Below are 22,971 nucleotides of genomic sequence, written 5' to 3'. Positions count from 1 at the left end.
AAGCAAGCAGTGACATCTGGAAACTGTTTAGGTGAAACAAAATGCTGTGTGCACACTTACTCATGACAAAATCTGGCATACAAATCCCCAAAGTCAAGCACACATATGTATATCCAATAAACAAATGATATTTGATTTTACTTGTGAATGATGAGCTGTACAAAAAAGTTACGAACTACAACATGGTAAAAGATATTTAAGTAAATACACAAAAAAAATTTAAACAAGCAAATATATCACAATTTAAATTAGAAAACAAAACAAAACTGCTTACAGGTACTGCAGGGGCACAGCAATTTTGGAAAGTCTTAAAAATGAAACTGCTCATGAAGCAACTCAGAATGGCCCCATAAAAAGACAGTATCTTAACTTGAAAGTCAGGACCTCTACATTAAGTATATGCTGTATGCTTACATTTTAAAATAAAATATGCTAAACCACACCTATTTTTTAATTAATAACCACTACTTTAAAAAATAAATAAATAGGCCATGTAATTCTACAAGTTCTACAACAGGATCAAGAGATTATGATGGGCAAAATATGTTTACAAACAGGAGGAACTTTTTAAAATGCTACAGGTTAGAAGAGTTGGTGGCCAGTCACAAGTGGTGTTCCCCAGGGCTCAGTATTGGGATCAGGTCTGTTTAATACCTTTATCGATGATCTGGACAAGGGGCTTGAGTGCACCCTCAGTAAGTTTACATATGACACCAAGTTGGAGGCGGGGGGGAGCGTTGATCTGCTTGAGGGTAGGAGGGCTTGACAGAGGGATCTGGACAGGCTGGATCGATAGGCCAAGGCCAACTGTATGAGGTTTAACACTGTTAAAGTGCCAGGTCCTGCACCTGGGTTCACAAGAAGCCCATGCAATGCAATCAGGCTGGTGAAGGGTCTAGAGACCAAATCTTATTGTGGAACAGCTGAGAGTACTGGGGTTGCTTAGCCTGGAGAAAAAGAGGCTTAGGGGATACCCTATTGCTCTCTACAACTACCTGAAAGGAGGTTGCAGTGAGGTGGGTGTCAGTCTCTTCTCCCAAATAACAAGTGATAGGGCAAGAGGAAATGGCCTCAGGTTGTGCCAGGGGAGGTTTAGACTAGATGTTAGGAAAAATTTCTTCACTGGAAGGGTGGTCAAGCACTGGAACAGGCTGCCCAGGGAAGGTGGTAGAGTCATGGTTCCTGGAGGTGTTTATAAGACATGTAGATATGGCGCTTAGGAACATGTTTTATCGGTGAATGTAGCAGTGTTATGGTAATGGTTGCACTTGATGATCTTAAAGGTCTTTTCCAACCTAAATGTTTCTATGATTCTAAAGCTCTAAAATCTAATCTTCAACAAATTTTTATGTCTACACATAATTAGTCAATAAGTTAGGAACAAAGTAAAAAAACCAAAACCAAACAACCAAACAACAACAACAAAAAAGCCCACAAACCACCAAAATGAAAACACAGCAAACGTCTCCATGTATAAGAAAAGCAATACATAATAAAAGTCACATACACATACCAATCTACTCGCATTCACAGTACTTCCCTCCTTGATATGGAGGGAAGTCCTCTTCCAGGTCAAGAGAACAACTTTTGTTGAGTAGCTCCCCCCTTTAACTGTCCTGGAACTCATGGGAGACTCAAAACTCTCACTGGGGACTCTACTTCCCTCCTCTCCCTGGCCAGCGATGATGGAACTAATATGACTCATACTGTAATTTCCAGTGGCTGGGCCCCAAAAATGCCCAGCAGGGAGGATTACTAATGTAACCTAATGTGTGTCAGACATCAAGAGGAGGCTGATTACGAGCACAGGGAAAAGAAGCAGGACAGGAATGGGCCAAGGAAAGCAAGCAAACAGAAGCCCTACCAAAGTCTGTGTTATATCGTGTAAAATTTGACTTCCAGTGCTAGCACTCAAGAAGGTTCATCATCACTGTCACAGAGTGAAAAGGTTCACTGAAGAAGCTCCATCAGGGAAAGAACAAAGGTTACCACAATAGCTAAACACCACTGGTTTCATTTTCTCCTACATGCCATTTGACCCACAGTGCAGGTCCTATATGGACAAATGCAATGTAGGGAAAGAACAAAAACATCCAGGATATCAGAAAACTGATCAACCTGAGGAGCAAATTAAAAAAGGAAACCAGATACTGTGATTTAACTACACAAACCTTTTCAGCAAAATATTTCGTATCTACTGAAATGAACCTACATGAAATAAGCTCTCAACATTTCTAGTAAAAAATCAGAAATAACATTTCCAACTAGGTACTAATAGAAATGCTTAGTGCGTATAGGATAACAAAGAACAAAAACAAAAAGAAAACCGATAAATGTGCTTAATAAGCACGGGAGAACCTTAAAAAATCTTTCCGAGCAATGAAGATATTCCATGATACCCTCCTGCATGACAGCATGTCCAAAGTCAGAAGACCCTATGATTTTTGATGTTCAGTATGGGGGGCATACACAATAAATGCATAAAACATGGAAAAAACCCAACAAACTTACACAGCCATCACATATTTATTGCTTTCCTATTAACCACCCCTGCCCTCATCAGAGAAATAGGTATTCCATTTTGGCAAAGAGCTCTTCAACACCGTACTTAATCTTTAAAAGGAATATATAATTAATCTTAAAATCTTTAACATTCTAACACCCCCACTACTAAATAAAAAACAAGTTGTCATTTCTATGCTTATAAAAAAAAAAAAATGCATCTTGACTAACTTAGTAAAGATACCGAATGCTTTGTGTAAGACTGAAGCAAATATTACTTCTCTAAAACTTTGAAAATCTAGATATACCAACCAAAGACAAGCACATTTTGTGGGAAAGATGTCAGATCAAAACACTTCCTCTTCTATTTATGCTCTCTAAAGATATTCTAAGACAACCTGATAAATTGCTGCTATTTGACATGAACAATTATGTGTAGCTGAAACATCCACATGCACTCATTTAATAATAGTCTATAAATGTCTCTCCTGGAACATGAAAGAAACCTGTAAATGACATTATTAATATGAGGAAAATAAAGTATGAATAGAGGCCTTGTCATTGTTACAAACCTCACAAAAAGTTACTCTAAGAAAGTAAGCCAACAGAAGCAGAAAACCACATCTCTAAAAATAACCAACCCACCCCCAAACCTCTAAAACCCCAACCAAAAAAAGTAATTAGATGTGCTTTAACATTTATGAAGAAAAACCAAATCACCTTTCTGCAAAAAACTGTCTTCACAGTCAACTTTTTTTGTTGTTCTTACATTATAGAAAATCTCTTGTTTACAGATATTATTACTGGTAACACTTGCAAGTCATGAAACAACAACAAAAAAAAACCAACAACACCCAAGCATCCCAGACATTAACTATCTCTGCACATGGAAACTTCAGTACATTAAATAACGTGTCTATGCAACATGCACTGTATACTTAATGAGTAAGATCTGGATCATATATACACACATAACCCACTAGAAATTAGGTTTGTCGTAGCTTCTCTTCTGCAGTATCAAGCCAACATTATCATGACTCTCTTCCTTACAAAGTAACTAGTCAAGAATACTATGCCAATTCCTCCAGTTTCCTCTTTAATTAATACCCTTTGAATTAATCTATTAAAAGCAGACAAAATCAGAACACTGAAAGGTGAAGGAGACAGGGAAATCAGAAGAGAAATGGTGATGGCACAAATGGTCCAGACATTTTTACACATCTAACTTCTTTTATATACTCAACATATTCAACCTCAACACACTCAATACAATACAATCCAAGCATAAAATCCTTCAGAAGTATCAAAACGTGAGTCTGAAGAACTTTCATTGCGTGACAACATGACCAAACACTATTTAAAACAGGTTAAGCTATGCTATCTCAAAACAAAACTGCAAGTCACTTTAAAGGACAGTGTTTTGTGAGGAACAGTTTCTCTCAAAATAAACCACCCAAGAAGCACATATGCAGTCTCCAAATAATGAATCATCATCATATACAATTACATTTAATAACAAGTGGGTGGGTGGGGGAAAGAAGAATAACTGTAATGCTCCAAGCACCCTGCTTTAACTGTCACAAATTATTTCAGTAACTACAAACTCCAAGAAGAATGTGTCCTTAATCTAATTTGAACATCTGGCAATAATTTACAATGATATTTCATAGTCTGATGAATACAAAATGCTCAAGTGGAAGACACAAACATATTTTGCACTGAAAATAGAAAGCCACTGTTTTATGTCCATTTAGCATGAATTACCTCCTCTCAACTGAAATTGGCCTGCTTTTAGTTTATTAAAAAGTAAAATGCTTTTCCTTAACCATCTTTAAACATCAGTTATAACATTTCAGCTAAAGGCCAGTAACTTTCAGAGGAACATGGAAATACCAAGCTAAAGTCTGAAAATCTATGTAGTTTCTCAGACGACAGGAGTGCTAAAGAAAAATACTTACTAGTAGTTTATCAGGATAAGTGCTTTCCACAATGCTTGTCTCCAAATACTGCCTCTTAAAAGAAGGCTGGGGAAATAAATATAAATTTGATAAAGAACTATCCTAACACAACCTGAATGTTAATTCTGTTTAAAGGCATGTATGATGATGCACTGCAAAATATGTGATGGAATCTGAAGCAACATTTCTAGTAAGTGAAAAAAGCCTCTGGTGAGAATATTTAAAAAAAAAAAATAAAAAATGTATAGGATAGACTATGAAAAGTAACTTTTCAGCCTGGCAGAGAACAGAGGCAACTGAAATCACCACATATTGTTGAGATGGAAAATGAAGCACATCTCAACAAAATGACTGCCTAAATCTGAAGTGTTTTTATAAAGAAGACAGACAGAAAGATAGCCTTTTGTGGAAACTAAATTCACACTAGTAACTTTTTAAATTCACACTAGTAACTTTTTAGATTAAAATTAATTAATAAATATGCACTAGCATTCAGGAAGAAGAGTAGTTCGAAATACTCAGCCTTCATTTAATTCTTTTAGTCATTTAGTAATTATGAACTGTAAAATTATTCTAGAGATTTTCCTAACAGTATAGAAGCCAAAGCACTAAAGACATCAATTTCTTATCTGACACAACCATTTAGGGACATTTTTTCTACAATAATCTTAGAACTGATTAAGCAGACTGTACTATTCTCTTTTAACAGCCTTGGTTTTAGTATACTCAGAGGGAACAGGTGCTAGATAAAAGATTCAACCAAGACAATTTACCTACTGGACCTACTTAATTATTCAACGGGAAAGCATTCCTGCTTGACACAACACAAGAAGATGATAGTGTGATGCCAAGGCCATCCAGGCCTTAGAGCCATAAAGAAATGGTAAGTAAGTATTTGCCTGCAATAAATCGAGACACTGGAATGGATTATAAACCGCCATAAAACATACAGGCAAGCTTTTCCCCAGAAAATGTAAACCTTTGCCATTTAGTGGTTTTCAGTGTTGCTCTTAACATTGCTGCAGAAAGGTTTGAACACCTTCAGAAAACTGACAGGAGTTTAGTTCTTCACTTACCTGAAACAGGGGACAGGTATAAGAAAGCCCTGAATTATAGTTTGATTTAAAGTAATTCAACATCTGTAGAAGGTCTAAGAGCTCTGTGAGGTAGATACAAGGCACAACGTTACCAAATTTCAGTTCTCAAAAGTCTGCTGTCATGAATAAACTGTAATCCAAGACCCTTTTCTATTTTTCTTTCCTCAGCTCATTCTTTACTGGAGGAGTGAGTTGAGGAAAGCTTCAAAGTGGATTTTCAGTCTCCACAGACCAAAACAAATTATAGAAGAAACGGGATTATGTATAATACTTCTATCTTACATAAATTTTTGCCACCTTACCTCTTTAGGTAGAAATACAATGCAAGATACAGGAAGAGGAAACTAAGCTAAACTACACGTTCGACTTCATAATACTTTTAAGTGAATTACTGCAAGTGGAGAGTTCATATGCATTCCATCTTTTTGAAAGCAATCAAAATAAGGCCATAATATATATATATATATATATATATATAGTTAGAAAACTACAATCTTTATTTCTTTCATAAAATCATAGCAAACAAAGAAAAGAAGGGTAATTGCAGTGTCAACGGCAGAACAAGTCCTACCACGTGACTAAGGAAACACAGAACGGAAAAGGGAATGCAAGGACTTGGCTTTGGGGGAAAAACGTCACAAGATAAGCACTTAAGACTACACACTTTCATAACTTAGTAAGGAAAAAAAAACCTACTAGTTAGAGAATAAAACTAAGACTTAAAGTTTATAGTATTATCTTGACTTTATTTATTTCTTTATTTCCACAGAACAAACTATTAAGTGAGTCAGGAAGGCCCTTAACGTTCCATGCTTTTTGGTCGTTAGTATAATCTTACATATTTTACAAAGGAAAAAACAAGCAGTTCTTATTTCTACAATGGCTTTTCAGTGAATTTTTCATTGGGGTTATACCATTTTCATTAAGTGGCCTCTGCTACATTGAGAGAAACAGGAATACAGTATTGTAGTGTTACATCCAAGATACTTAGAAGAACTCTAAAACAGTGGCATCCAAATGTAACTTTATTATTAAAAATATTTATGAACTGCATACCTGAGACACATTTTGCAATCACCAAGAAAAAAAATAATCAGTTTTAGTACTCTTAAATATATTTATATGGGTATTGTACATGAGTATTAAAAAATAAATCCCCACTAGCTTTTTTATTTAACTTATGTAATAGAAAGCTTTATCTTCTGTACTTCCAGCCATCAGAAAGATAAGTAGCAGCATATTAGGTGTGAGAGGGTCTGAAACCTTATAGGACTCAGGGAAAACTGTGTGATAGACAGTATACAATTATCAAGGAGTCTTAAAATCACCTAGTAACATTTCTTCCATTAAAGGGGAAAGCACAATGTACCCTGAGAATATCAGGCAGATTCAATCTACAGTCAAGGAAAAAACCCAAAATAAACCCACAAAAAAACCCAAAGAAACCTCACCAAAACCACAAAACTTGTACTAATGCAGTACAGTTCAGTATTAAAAAGACAGGAGGAACAGAAAGAAGAATGTTAACTAGCAGGGGCTAAAGAGAAAACAAGATTATATTAAACCCAATGATAACGTCAAGGTTTTTAATTAATTTACCATTTTTAATAATTGTCAGAGTTGCCAAAAGTAGAGCAGAAGCTCACACGCTTAAATAATAGGCCATGCCATCATCAAAGTAATGTCACTGTGATATCTTGGATATTTTTCAAGTGACTAGTTAAGCAACTTTATGTTATGCTTTTCTTTTTTTTCCCTTTGCTTCCTCCCAGTGACATACTCTTATCAGTTTATATTTGTTGGGGAAAAAAATTAAATTCAATACATGAGTACCAGAAAGTATGCTGGAGAAAACAGTAAAAAATAAGCAGTTTAACACAGACAAATTTATGTCTTTAACTGAATTCATTTAGTATCAAGAACTCTTTCAAAAAGGCATCTGAAAAACTGGCAATATTAGGACATTACAACTCACATACAGTATATTTCTACATCAGTAACAAGTCTTCAGTAGAGACAGCTAAGAAAGACTTAGCTATCTGGAAGAATTGAAATAAAACTCAGCATAACACTCCTAACAAGTTCATTGTTGCTGATAACATCAAGCAGTGAAAGAAAAGTAATTATTCAAGTCAGTTCAAAATCTGTTTTTTTCTCTTGTAAAGAAGAAGCCACAAAGTTACCTAAATCTTATGACAGAGTTAAGTATTAAGCAGCATGAGAACTTAATTTTGCATTTGTGTGTGCTATCAAGATTTACATATTAACATGAACACAGACAGAAATGTGATCAGAAGTGTTCAGCTTAAAAGATAAACCTGAGTATCAGAGCACGACTCCAAGAGGTGATTAAGAACTGCAAATGCATGATAACAACTAGAGTTAGCATGCAAACACAAAAAAGTGAAGAGCAAGTTCCTAATCAACTTTCTACTGCAAAAATCCTACAGCTGCAAGGATCTTTCAGCAACAAACCAGCAAAACCTTGGAAATAAAACCATAAAAACTTTTACTGTGAAGATGTTGGTTGGCATTTATCTTATATAATGATCTCAATTTAGTTGTTGGAATTCACCTAGGCTCCCTTGAGAGAAAAAAGAACCTTGAGAATGGTATCTTTCATTTCTGAATGGACTGAAAGGTCCTTGGAAAATCCTTATTTCTCCCCAGTAACAACCGGGGAAGCCTCAGTGACTAGATCAGGATGTAGCAGATGTTAGCACTATGCTAACTTCATTGGCAGAATCCCCTCTCCATACATTGTCCCACCATCTTCTATCAGATTTAACAAACTAACTCTGAAATAAACAAGCCTGGAGGGAGCCAAAAAGAGGTCCATCTCACTTGACTTATCCTGTGGCTACATGACTGATGATCCAACACAGGAGGAGAGGAAAAAGGAAGACTATGTGGTCAAAGACAGGCAGAAGAGGCAGGAAGAATGACCACTGCTCCAGGTTGGCACCTTGCTACTAGACCAACAAAGTCTTAACGCCAGGCCAAGTTCTTAGACTGTGAGAGCTAACTTTTGGAGGGTTAAAATAAGTAAAAGCAAATCCTCAAGACCGTAAGCAAAAACATGAAGAAAATGGTGATTATTAACCCAGATAAAGGATCAAAATAAGTACAATTATCTAGAAAAAACCTAGCTCCTTACAGCTCAGCTAGTGGGATAAAAAGAAGGAAAAAGGTAAATTTTCATAGAAACAGCAATGCATCAGCTGGGAAGAGTTTCAGGTATCTTTAATACAAAATGGCCATCTGAGAGCTACTGGCGACAATACAAGTTAAAAGACCACTGGCAGAAACAGCAGTTGACTGTTCAGCCTCTGAAACAGTAGTAACATGGCGGCATGATCCACAGGTAAGAAGTTAAAATAAGCACAGTCAACTCATCATTAAGGAATCAATATGCAAATATGAGTACTTTTTGTGCAGCTCTTTAGGGTAAAAGTAAACAAAGAAATGCGCACTCATTTTTTTAAACTAAAATGTACCTCTATTTCCATGACATCCACAGAGCCTTTTGAAATTTCCAACTTTCATAAGGCTAATACATTCTAAACCTCAAAACAGATTTTGAGGCGAGCACCTCCACCACAATATTTGGTAAAGTCGTCATTGAAACAAGCATAAAATCATGACACAAAATAAAGTGATACAGGTGTCTTTTAGCCATACACAAGCACGTAGTAAAAGTCTTCAGAATACATATTTTAAAAGACTGTTTTCTAACCTTTACAGAACAGCATACATGAACTAAAACAGAAAACGGTGTTAGATAGAGCAAGCAACAACTTTTAGAAAGAAGATTTTCATAAAATTGTTTTGGCTAACAGGTCAATTATTCATTTTCAAAACATACAATTGAAATTTATTATACAGGAAGAATACCAAATCACAATACAGTTCTATGCAGTTTCATATAAACAACTAGAAGTTGAGATTTTGTTCATGTATTCACTTAATTATTACATGCAATTAGCTATCTTTGCATGAGTAGGCATATATTTCTGAAGGGTTACAAATTTTGTACAGACTACGTAGTTTGTATTTTTTAATACAATTTTTTATCACATACCCATGTGTCTGCATGAACAGGCCTGATGTTGCTGAGAAGTACCTCTTCGTAATTTCCATAATCACTGAATTTAACAACTGCAGTTGTCCCAGAAGAATGAAGAGCTTCAATTTCTGCCCGATAAAACTTAAAAAAGAAATTTTCAAAGGTCAAAACTTGAAATATCACAAACAGCTTAACAATAACCTTTTTTATATGTGTGTGCGCATATATATGTAGTCTTAGTATTATATTTTGAATAAGATTTGTACCAGATATTAAACTAGAAACATTAAACTTGCACCCAGTAGACTGCAAGGACACAGCAGAATGTATTTAGAATACTCATTGAGAAAATATGCAGCTTATGAAAGCAGACTGAACATTTAAAATACTTGTTTTCATTTCTCAGTGATGAATTGGTTCTGCTTTCAAACACAAATGCTGTTGTATACAGAGAAGTGTTACTCTAAAACTATCTTAAAATACGTGTATCAATATGTGCCTACCAGCCATATACACTGCATATACTAATACATACCTATTTAGCTCATAATAAAATATGGTAAACATGATAGAATTGCCCCATCAAAAAGTCCTTTTTCTAAACACAAAACTTGGACTTTTTTGACATTTATGCAAACATAAATCAGCTTTCTTGAAGATGTTCAATCACTTTTATGACATTGAACAAAATAAATTGCTGTCTCCTAACATGGTTAAGCTCGGTACTGTATTTTATCACCTCATTTCAAGGCTGTCCTAGATGTGAGCAGCAGCATTTTTTGTAACTACCAAAACCCAGTAACTCTCAAAAACCCCTCTTTTATGTGATGAATACTTCACAGGTAACAGTCTGGGATTACCTCATATCTACTTATTTTGCAAGTTTCATACTTTCCAGAATTTAAAAAACCTATCTCACAGTAATGTAAATATGCTTCTCAAAACAGAAAACAATTCCATTATATGCCATGGTATTTCACACTAATCCATCCACCCAAGCTACATATTCCTATTTCAGAGTCAACTTACTGTATGTTACCATGATGAAAATTTTCCATATATTACCATCTGTTTTAGTCATACAAACAAAAGAGAAAAATAAGTCATGCTGCTAAGCTATCTTATATAAACACTATCTGCTTCTTGTAAAAAAAACAAAAAAAAAAAAAAAAAAAAAAAACACAAAAAAAAAAAAAACCAAACCAAAAAAAAGGAGAAAACTTTAAATAAAGAACATAAAATAAGCAACAACAAAACAAGAAAGAAAATGACGGGAGTAAAAACTATTCAAAGAATAATAATATTTAAGGTAGCACTCAGAATATCAGAAAGGGTCAAAAACTGAAGAAAGTATCCATGAGTGACACAGAACTCCTGAACAGATAATAACAAATCAAAAAAATTAGCCTAAAACTTTTTTAGCAAAGGAGAAGATGAAAGGAAAGTGTCTGGCTGCAACAGAAATCTTATTATTTGGAAAAACAGATGAAGAGAAGTATTTAAACTTTTAAAAATCATTAAAACAAAACTATTGTGTAGCATAACTCATTTGTTTCACAAATTCTTCAGCTAAGAATCTACTAGGAAAATAAGCCTTTTGTTGTTTCCTTTCTGTAATGATTGAAATAAAAAGAAGGGAGGGTTTTTTTAACAGCCCCATTCCTGCAGACCCTGCTCTTTCCTTTTACTAGTAAAGGCTGTATATGCTAACTTATTCTAGAAAAAGGCGTTACACATTTAACTATTACAGACTATTCTAGATAGCACACCATCCCCTTTGTTGTTCCTTGGAAAACAATATAGGCACCTAGATCCATATTCATCCCTTCAAAATTTCAGCACTTCACTTACAAGCTTAGTCATCCCAAAATCAAAAATCCACCGAAACGAGAGAAACAATCACCTTCAATCAAGATGACTTAATTTAAGCACTTAGTTTCATGCAATGAATATAAGCGACATACCTGATAAATAAAATTAAAAAATAGAACAAGAAGCTAGCCAAGAAGCACACCACATACCTATGAACAAAACCTGTCTCTGCAGTAGCACGCTGTCTCCCACATGTACGTAAGAAAACATTAAAGGTACAATTTGAGGTACTTCTCATTTGACAAAGGCATACCTTATTGTCTTCCCAATAAAGGGCAAAACATTCATCCCCTGGTCTCCAGCTTTTTCCATATTCCATATGAATCGATGATTCTAGTATTTTCTCTGGTTTGATGGGCCCAGATCTCCTCTTGGGACCAGTGTTGTAACACAACATTTTATCATCAAAAGATGGGATCGTAGCGGGTCCTGATGATTTGATAGGTCCTACTCGTCTTCCTTTCTGATGATGCTCAGTATCTCCATTTGGTACAGCATTAAAATTATCAGTTCTACCAGGATTTTGGTAATCATTATTAACACCAAAATGCTGCTCACTTTTTACCATAAAGGACTCACTACTAATTGTTCGTGCCTTCCTATCACAAAAATTTTCAGAATTGTGTATTTGGTTTTCCCTTTTCCCACGTTTCTGGTTATTGTTGTCTGTGTTATCTTGAGCAGCAGAGTTCTCCTTGAATTCTGTGAAAGACACCCCTTTTCCTACTCTGTTTTGCATATTGTTATCCCTTTTTTTGAAAGTAATATCGCTCTGGTGAGTGGCTATGGGATAACCCAAATCCTTCGGCCTATCATTTCTAGAATAATGTCTGTCACTTTTATTTTTTTCATCTGTCCAATGTTCTAAAGAACTGTGCCTTTCAGGACCTCTGTTTCTTGGTAACCCAACACTTTCAAAAGCCTGCCTTGAATTTTGAATATCCCTTTGAAAACGAGGGGGTTTCTCATTCCTTGGCTGTCTCATGTCATTGCGAGACATGTGTCTTGAATGATTCTCTTTGATGCCATTCTGTTCTGCATTCATAACTTTGTGCTGTACTTGATGTGGTTGCTGAAATAGCAATTTTGGTTCTACAAAGAAAAAAATATTTCAATTATTAACATATGTCACACAAATATATTTTAGAAATACTGTTTCAGATGCTAATTGATAAAGTAACAGGATTATTTAGAAAAGTATGCAGTGTTTACCTTTGCTAAATTTTCTGTGTACCATTCCATTTCTGTATCACAGAGACATTTGAACTGTAATTCCTAGTCATTGGAAAACATGCACTACTGTGGCCTGTACTTAGAACCAAACCACTTAACAGTATGAGAAAAGCTGAGCATAGATTTCCACATACTCATTTCTCCATACATACATCAATAACTCACTTGAGTAACAGTCGTTTAAGACAAAAAAAAAAAAATTCAACATGGAGAAAGGAAGAGGGAGGAAAGTGAGGAGAAAAGAGTCATACTTTTAATCTGAATTGAAACTTTCTATAAAAATAACAGCTGTTCAGCATAAAAAACAATTGCAAGAAATAGACACGATAAAATGAACACGGTTGAAAAAATACAGATAACAGGAACAGTAACGAAGCCCAGAACTCTGGAGAACTTGATCAATGCGACATAATGGGAACTCTGCTCAAGCATTACCTTCAAGAAATTCAACCAGATGGACCTCACAAGAAAAAGCAAACCTGCTATGGGATGCTGAAGAAGAAGGGAACTGCGGGTATATGTGAAGCTTTTTATAGAACTGTATTTTTTTAGACAAGTATGGGATTATTAATGGGGTATTTCGGCGAAGAACCAAAGGAGAGGAAGGATCAAGAAGAACCCAGGAGGAGCAAGCACGAGAAAATGAAGAAGGAAGGAGATTAAACAGGACAGAGGAAAGTTGCAAATAAGCAGGCTCTTGCTCAATATACTTGCCAGGCCAACTCCTGCACATTATCAGTGTAGCCTGTCTCACCTCCTTATTAAATTCTGTTTCTAAAAATCTTCTGTGTGATTAATTTCTCTATTGTGTGCGTGAGAGGACACATTTTTTAATCTGCTGGCAAACTTGAGACAGGATAAAATGGTGTAAGTTGGACAAGAAAGACCTGGAAGCTGAATACTGGAAAGACCATGGGTCTGAAGGCCATCTACCAGACAGACCACAGGTCTGGGCTCAGATACTGGACAGACCTATGTTACGTACACTCATGTAACCCTCCTGCAAACTTCAGGTCGTACTAGCTAAGCTGGTCAAGAGGCATCTGACGTGGGTACCAGAGATCAAGGGTCTTGGGGCCAAGAAAGACTCACGTGAGTGTGCGCACGTGCATGGCTGGGTATGAGATCTGTAACAGACTTTGAACCTGATTGAAACAGAAAGCATAAACCCATTAGAGTGACTCAGGTTTGTAAGAGCAATTTTGTGTCATGTGGGTGCCTGCAACTGTGTCCTTCTCTTGCCTGTGCCCATCCATGGCAGTTGGCCATGTATGTATTGTACGCATGAGTGTGGGGTGTGTGCATGGGCCTGGTGGGACTATGTCCTCAGCTCTGCTGCCTGGCCCTCAGTACACTCCTATGGATAGGAAAAACTAAGAACTTTAGTTCACGTTACTACTAGAAATAATGAATGCTGATCCTCGACAACAAATGTATCAATTTTCCTACCTACTTGCTACATGGTAAGAATTAAAAAGCAAATTTTAGCCTTAAAAAAAATACTTCCAAGCATCACATTATTAATAGCTCACAGAACGCTTATCAATTTGACTAAATTGGATAATGAGAATCTAGTTTTATTTTTACATACACTTGATTTACCCTAACTTTTAGAAGTCAAAAACGTTTGACTAAAATGACCGAGTGGCAGGTTTTTTGTGACATAAGCATACATGAGGCTTAGCATGTTTGTAATCTTGACAAAAACATATCTTACTGTAAAATTTATGATTTTGAAACTAATAATGTTTTTAATGCATGAATACATATGAATGTGTATTACTCAGAAAGACCCAGGAGTTTCATAAATATTTTCTTTTTAAAAATGAAAATATGACTTTGAGTCTTGTAACATTTAAATTTCTTTTTTTAGATTAAATTCTTAGAGCTTAAAAATACCTCTATCTCTTCTTTACAAATGGAACATGAAAATACTGGTTTTCTTTGATTTATATTTCTAACTTTTCTGTATCTTCATTATACTTTCTCACTTCTGTATAATACATACCAATCTTCTAGATTTTCTATCACTTAGAAAGGTTTATCTTCTTAATGAATTAAAAATCTTCCTTCATGACATTCGTAATTTATACCGCTTCTCCTCTGATAGTAAAATCCTTGGACTTCCACTCTTTCTATTCCCAGCCTCAACTCTCATGTCTTAATGGTAATGACACATGAAATGATTGACTGTTTGATGACCTCTGAATGTTTGCTGCCTTGTATACACCATTAAAGAAAAATGTGCATAAAATTCTAAAGTACTTCATTATAAATCATCTTATTTAATATTTTTAATATCAAATTAATTAAAGTCACTCGCACGGGAAAGTTGCTCTAACGGTAAAATTAGAAATGAGCAGAAGACTAGACTGGGCATGTGAATACACTGCTAGTTGGCAGGATTTCAGGATTGACTAAGAATTTAAGTGTCTCCTCTCAAGGGGTGTCCTTTAACCATCTTCTTAATTAAAAAATACTTTCTGAGCTGAGATGGATAGTCACCTCAGACAGCATCTAGTACATACAAGGACTCGGAACAACTTCAAGACTTATTCCCAAAGCATGCAGAGCAGTTGTAGTACTTCAATTTAAAGCCTTGAGGAAACACTGAAACATACACATATTCTTCTATAATTGGAAAAAGTTTACTGAAATTTCTATTCAATTTCACAGCATGTAGTGATTTTAGCTGTTGCCTAGGCACCTTAATGAAAATAGGTAGTTTTACTAGACACCAAAAAATCTGGATATAATAGATCTCCAAGCAACCTGCTTCTGTCACAGCTGCAGAGATTATCTCTTTCTACCCTTCTTCCACCTCTTTGACCTGCTTTCCAATAAGAAGTTATAAGCATTCTCAAATGAGACAGTATTTTCTGTCTTTAGAAAGGCAATATTAATCTTCAAAATCTAGAAAGATGTAATTAAGAACTAAAATGGCATTCATCTACTTAACAAGGATTACCTGTAAAACAGGACTTTAAGAAGTTTCATTTAGTTATAACCCACTATTCCACAAAGCAGCATGGAGAACTAAAACAGAGTAACTGCTAAGAAAAAATAACAACACATTTAAACATCGGCATGAATAACTCCACACAAAGCCAAATAGTTAGGACGAATTCTTATTATCTCCTTTTCCCAAGCAACAGAAATTTTAGCAGTATGTTAATAGAAAAGGCCATCTGTTGCACATCTATTTTAACAATAAATTTCTAATGTATCAGTTGCAGAAGTAGGACTATTGGATGATCAAATAAATTATTTCTACTCTACATAATGTGATCATAATATAAATACAACAAGGGGACTTTGAAGTGTGTTGAAACTTTCAGTTACAGAATTTTTTTAAATAGTATGGGAAAATTAAAGTAATAGTAAGTGTTAGCACAGAAAGAAAGCAGAGAATTTCAAAACAGTGAACATGAGCATCTTTTTTTTCCAGGTCTATTTACTGTGACATCCAAAAGCTGCTCACAAAACACCTCACATCTATTCTAACCTTAAGGTATGTAAAATCTAGTAAACTTATGTTTTCCATGAAGAAGATGATACTGTGCTAAAAGCTTCCCAGGGGAATACATCACACACAACAGTCTGGAACGAGGAGGACATGCTAACCGACTGTTTAACATTCAAGCACAACCCATTCCAAATGAAAACTGCCAAATAACAGTAAGCATTACTTTGTCAACAGTAGTCTATGACAAAAACCCAGAGATGAGAAAACTACAGATTCTTCTTGAATTTGTGCTGTTTGGCCTGATCACCAAGAAACTGAAGGGAATCTACAGCTTCTTCAACAGAAAAAGTTAAGTGATGACGGATTGTCTATTGCAGCTACTGTTCTTTGCTTCTACTTCTTGTCACACCTCCTATGAACCATTGCTAACGTTCCCAGAAAAGCAACAGTTCCTACAGGGCAGTAACAAACAAATATTAATTTGGCATTAAACAAGAATACATTGTACGCTACTCTGCCAAACAGCAAGACGCATCAGCCAGTCATCATCATTGTAACTGGACATTCGGGAACGCGGCTTGAAAAATCAATTTTGAAATTAATGACAAGGCTTTTATCATCTACTTGGTAGTTTTAAGATGACTACTAGCATTTCTCAGTTTGAAACTATCACTCAGTTGTTATATTTTAGCTTTTGTATGTGATGACCCAAGAAAACCATACAGAACCAGTCACATTCCCCTGCTTACAAGAAATCAGCAGGACCTGCTGCAGTTGGAAATGCCAGCCAACACAATTTAAAAAGAACTGCTCTATGCACAATGGAATTTAAGTAGTACGGTTTCCTGTCATCCTCTGCTGTGGATTTTATCATGTTCAATAACATGGTTAAAACTCAGACAGTGGCCCTTCCCACACCAGTGGCAATGATTTGGGTTTCTCCTTACAACTTGAATTGTATTTTTATGCAACTTTATGGAAGCATGTCTTTGAGAGAGCTACCCCACAATGTCAGTACCTCTTTTGTCACATATCTCCTGCAGACAACACTGGTGGCAGAGAACATAAGGGTAACTGCAGCAAAATCAGGTGAGATGCTCAGATGCAGAGGGAACAAAAGCAAGAGTCTACGTGATACTGATGTTACACAGCATCATTCAAACCACTACAAAACTATGGTCTGTAGTTATGGGATGCATATTTGAAGAAGAAAACTGATCAATTAATTTCTTGAGAAAAAGTAGTTTGAGAAAGTCTTTGACAGAGGCTAAAAAAGCTCAATCCACACAGCTGATGGCTAAAATATAGGTCAATTATGTCTTATACATAGCTACTAGGAAGGCAAATTTTGATAGCTGTCTATATGGCAAGCAAGACAATATTACACAGCAGTTAGAAGCTGAGTATAGAAAATTCATATCAGAAATGAAAATATTTTTTTAATGCTCATCTTTAATTGCTGAAACAATTAACCTTACAGTAGAATTACTTCACCACCACTAAATCAAAACTGCATGTCTAAATTCCTCTTCCAGTCAAAGCCTAGCTGATGGAGCAAGAAACAGAGACTACAGCCCATGACTTTCTCCCTTCAACTGAAATGGCCCTATTAACAGACTACACAGACATGCCACCTCTCACTTGCTTTTTCTGTGACCCTGTTAATGCTGTAGCTCGCTGCACAGGAGGTTCAGTTTAGCAGAAAGAGCAGAAATGTCCACCCCAAGCACAGCCTGTCTCCTGTGAGAACTGAAGAGGCAATTCTGCACAATCTGAAACTGAAAAGTTTTCGGCCTTCTATGTCCTGGGTCAATGCTCTAACAAAAACCATTGTTATGTTTCTCACCACATACCACATTTAATAACAAATAAATATACAATTACTAAAAAGTTAGTCTCTGAGTCTTTCCAAGATGTAGATGACTTCCAAAACCTTTAGTGGCTTTGGATCCTGAGTGGATGGAAGCACCATCCTGTTCTCAGTCCCTAAGAACAAAAGAGAGCAAAAAATTTCTAAAACATGCCTGGTTCTCAGCATTTCGTCCATTATTCTTTAACTCTATAGTCAAAGCTCTCAGCACTGTTTTGTTCTTCCCAATAATCCTTGTGTTTACTTATTTAAACTGGCACAGATGGATGAATTGTTCCTCATAACAGAAGAAAAATAAGAGGATTAATGGAAAAAATCTTTTGTATTCCGTAGCAGAAATAATCCAAGTGCAAGCAAAGGCAGCTAGTTAACAGCAATTTTGTCTACTGCTTTTGTTATCTCTCAGAGTCAGCAGGTTTCTCTTGCCAACCAAAATTGGAACTACTTAATTTCAACACAGAAATATTTTCATAGGTGTCACCAATCATTCACAGTTAAAAATAATCAAATAGATATGCAGTATAAAACAATGGGTTTGTTTGTTTTAATTCTTTGCATTTCATTTAAATAAAGTATGTTTACTATATGCAATGTTAAATTTACAATTAAAGAACTAGCAGATCATGGAGCCAGGTATTTAATAGTTTTGACAGCCGTAATTACTTACAATAATTAACTGAAAACTTTGAAATCAGGAGATGAAATGTAAAAACCCCTCACAAGACACCATGTACAGGGCAAAAGACTAACACCTTACCTTTTTTTTAACTATTTTGTACTACTTTTTTTAAAAAAATTATCTTCTTCTTATCCCCTCCAGATCACACAAGTAATTTTTGAAGAAAAGGTGGCTTGACAAAGGATTAAAAAATACTTAGCTCAGCTCAGTGAAACAGTCTTTTGTTTTTGCTTCCACACAGACTCAGTCATTTAAGAAGAAAATACAACCTCTCCAAAGTGTAAAGAAACCTAATGCTTGCAATAATGATTCAATTTTAACCATCATGGGTAATCATATGCTCCTAATCATATATATGGATTAGTGCGATAGTAGAGGTGTACTCATTTATTCAAAGTCACTATTCCTATATAAAGGCCATATCTCTGAATATTTAAAAAGCAAACCGGGATTTAAGAGACCATATAAGACAGCAAGGGGCCAAAAATACTGAAAAAAAAATAATCAAACTTCTTTTACATTCAGTGGAAGCTGTACTACACTACAAATAAATGCAGAAAAACCTGTCTGCCTGGGCCCTCCCCTAGTACAGTTACTCTGTGGAAAAATCCATGAAGAGACCTTACTCTTGACTATGTAACGTTACAGATTTGAGTTGTTTCTAGAAGTTTCCCCAATGTGCCTTTAATTTTTGACCACTACTTTTATAATCCTAAGACAGAACTACATTTCTACTGTTAACAACTGACAGGATAAAATGAAATCAAAAAGGTGTTCGTAATACATATCCTGTTTTCTGCAAACACTGGGATTCAGACTTCATGATGAAAGAGTTCACAGTCATAAGTATCATCACTGTGCAAACACCATTAATGATCACGTCATCGCAGTTTGCATGGAACTTAAGACAACTAACAAATAAGAACTTGAAGGAGACTACAACCACAGATGCATAAAAAAATCGCAGAAAAATAACACTTGCAATAAATGATATTTAAGATGTGTTTGAATTAACCAGACTGCACAGGTTCTCTCAAACCTAACAAAGGAAAAAAGCAGTTTTAAAGACACTAATAGCCTGCAATTCAGCATATGCCTATGTATTTCTTGAAAAAATCCATTTAAAGTAGACTACAAGATAAAAATAAAACCTGACATACACAGGCACAATCCTATAGGCTACACACATTCAGTAAGGGAAATAAATAAATAAAAAAAGACAGCCCACTGACTTCCAAATAACAGAAAGTACAAGAACGTGTATTATTATTTCTTCAGATGGAAATAAAAAAAAATGACAGAAATACTAAGAAATATTCAAAAATAATTAGAACACTTTCTGAACGCTTAAAAAACAGTCTTTTTTGAAGAAGTTTGGGGGGGTTGGGTTTTGGCTTTTTTTTTCTTCAGAAAAGTGTAACTCGGGAATAGTACACCAGGCTGCATACTGATCATTCAGATAATGCTAAAAAAACCAACATGGTGTTAAACAACACAAAACCAAAACCCTTGTGTCATGTTAGGAAATATACCAGAACTTCACCAACTGAAGGAGTACAAAGCCTTTATAAAGTTCTCATAGAATTATGTTTTTCTTCTTATGACATTTATGGAATCTTTTTATTTTTATTTAAGAGGGAAAGAATACACAAAAGCAAAGTATATTTATCTTTAAAACACAATATTGAGGATTATAAACTGAAGCATAACACTGTTATTTACACCACATTATGTTGGCTAGATACATGTACTAAAACCCAAAGGATCATAAAAGTTCCCGTAAGCAAACGCTATCAATCAGTAATATCATTTTAAAAGAAGCAATTCACTCATTTCACAATTCTTGGTAAGCTACTATAACTTACTTATTGTTGGTAGTTTTGTAGTAAGAAAGGCATATAACCACAGTGATTATTTCTATTATTTTTCCTTTAAATGTCTTTCAGTCACACATAAAAGCATTCTTTGTCTTTCAATATAAGCACCAAATTTATTCAAAGAAAAACCAGTGTCCATAATGTGAGAGAAAACTCTACCACCGTTTTCATTTTCTGTTCACTGTAAATATCTAACTCAACTTTGTTAAGCAAAATGAGTTGCCAAAAGATGTATTTCAAGCATAATTCCCTACACAGGCTTTTGAAAATGTGATTATATTCATTACCTGAACAGTTCACAAAACTGCATCAGCTAATTCAGAATACTGGTGTATTTGAAAGGGATTTTCTTTAAGTATTTTAAATTTCTGAGAAATACAGTGAAGACTCATGACACAAATTTTTAATCTACACCTAGCTGCATTTCATAGAGAAAGCCACAAACTTGTGGATACTCACCATAAACAAACTATAAACAATATACATAAGAAAAGGAACACTATCATAGCTTTTTTGTTCGCTTTCTACAAACTGTTTTAGTAAGACCTAGACCCAACTAAAACATAAAACATTCAGCTATTTAAAATCACTTATTTTGCATGCCAAAAAAGACACTGTTGCAATGAAATACAACCTAGGTACAGCAAAAATATAGTATTTACTATCAAAAAAACCTATAAGCCAACATTTATAAGCAAATGCTTTTCTGTTGTCTTATAACTTAGCATGTCATAAAAATGTTTAGTAAAATTTGAATGGCTCACAGTGCACCTAATTCTACCAGCTGCAGCAAGAGGCCCCTGTTTTGATAGCAGGCTCACTAGCTCCTAAGCCCACCTACCTAGGCAAGTTTTCTATGACAAAACATGTGTCATTTTCTTTGTTGCTCTTTCCTCTTTTTGTGGATAAAGGTATCCTCTGCACAGCTCCAAGAACTGTATTTCTGACTGCTGCATTTCCTTCCATTTGAATATGCTGACCTTTAGTTGCTACACACTGCAAAAAAATTTCCGACTAATGCAAAATGCTACAATGCTTATTGCAAGTAGCAACCACAAATGTGCAGCTGCAAAGCTCAAAAAGATCTAACAAAATAATTCTTGAAAAAAATATGCTATGCATTTAATGGAAAGCGAATGGTCCTAATAATTGTCACAGAAAACTGGGGTTTTCATGCACTGACAGAGCCTACGTGGCTTTAAGTTCTCATTTCTAATCAGAACATTCAGCAATGACTCTCAAACTCAACTAACCTTAATTTCACTCCTAAAGCAAAAAAAGACAAGTATTTATACAATTTTAATACATATAAGCTACAAACAAAAATAATACATTCAACAAAAGATCTGTCACACACTAACCAGAGTGATGGGGATGTTCTATTTCCGATGCAGGTGCCTACTGACATTGCAGCCGTTCACACCTTTCCCAACAGGGCAACCTGTTCACTTTCCTTTACTACAAGCTTATTTTCCACTTTCTCCATGTTACTTTTCTTTTTAAATCCCAAATCCATTGAAAATATGCAAAGCAAGAATTTGTTATTAACAGCCAACAAAGAGTATTTTGGGACTTAAGTTAAAAAGTAATCATGTATAAAAACCAGTCATTCCTTAAATACACTCATTCTTTAGACAACTCCAAAATACCAAACGGTTCATATAAACTAATATGAACTTTTCCACCCTTTATGAATATATGTCATTTTATAGGGGAAAAAAAAAATTACAACTCCATCACAAAACCTTCATGTTAAATAATGGAAGCAGATATTTTCATTTCACGTTGGCCACTGAAACACCTCCAAGGCCATACCCAGAAGAAAAAATGATCTCCATTTACTACTCAGCTTACTGCAGTAATATTACAGCAGCCTCTTGAGACCTCAAGGTGCATGGAGTTTCCTCTTTTTTTCTTTTAATGCATCTGTCAGAGTTTCCAAAGTACTGAATAATTTAGACCTAAACAGGCATCCTGATGCATAGACTACACTCTCATATGGCTTCTTAAGAAAAAAAAGTAACTAAAAGGACATTAAAGAAAAATCCCAGATCTTTTGCACTCAATCTGAGGGATTATTTGGCTTCCGTCTTTCTAAAATCCTTCCTTTCCTTCAGTCCTTACAGGTATTAAACAGGAAAACCAGGTGGAAACGTGCTTAAGTATTTTACAGCAACCAAACCCCTCCATGCTCTCCCCCTCCCTCCTCTTTCCCCCCCATCCCCAAGAGGAGGAATACAAAAACAATTAAGCTTACCACAATTACTAGATTCTTAAATGGGCAGCATGCAAAATATTCTGTTTATAAACTGAGGAAGAAGGACTACAATTATGGCTTTTATCTTTATAAA

General features: G+C 35.3%; 1 protein-coding gene across 5 annotated transcripts in view; it reads right to left on the bottom strand.

The window, feature by feature from the left end:
* TDRD3 (tudor domain containing 3) overlaps positions 1 to 22,971 on the bottom strand; it is a 107,141-nt gene that overhangs the window by 14,165 nt on the left and 70,005 nt on the right. For 3 of the 5 annotated variants that reach the window (XM_080376191.1, XM_080376192.1, XM_080376195.1), the window contains 3 exons: positions 11,749 to 12,587; positions 9,639 to 9,764; positions 4,461 to 4,526 (listed from right to left, as the gene is read on the bottom strand). In XM_080376191.1, coding sequence (XP_080232317.1) covers positions 4,461 to 4,526; positions 9,639 to 9,764; positions 11,749 to 12,587 — 1,031 coding nt within the window. The remainder of the gene's footprint in view (positions 1 to 4,460; positions 4,527 to 9,638; positions 9,765 to 11,748; positions 12,588 to 22,971) is intronic. The other 2 variants (XM_080376193.1, XM_080376194.1) reach the window with 1 other exon arrangement.

This window comes from Falco punctatus (genome assembly GCF_963210335.1).
Source record: "Falco punctatus genome assembly, chromosome: 2".
In the NCBI taxonomy this organism is placed as follows: Eukaryota; Metazoa; Chordata; class Aves; order Falconiformes; family Falconidae; genus Falco; species Falco punctatus.
The sequence above is the reverse complement of the archived record's forward strand: the minus strand, read 5'-3'. Positions and strand labels throughout refer to the sequence as shown.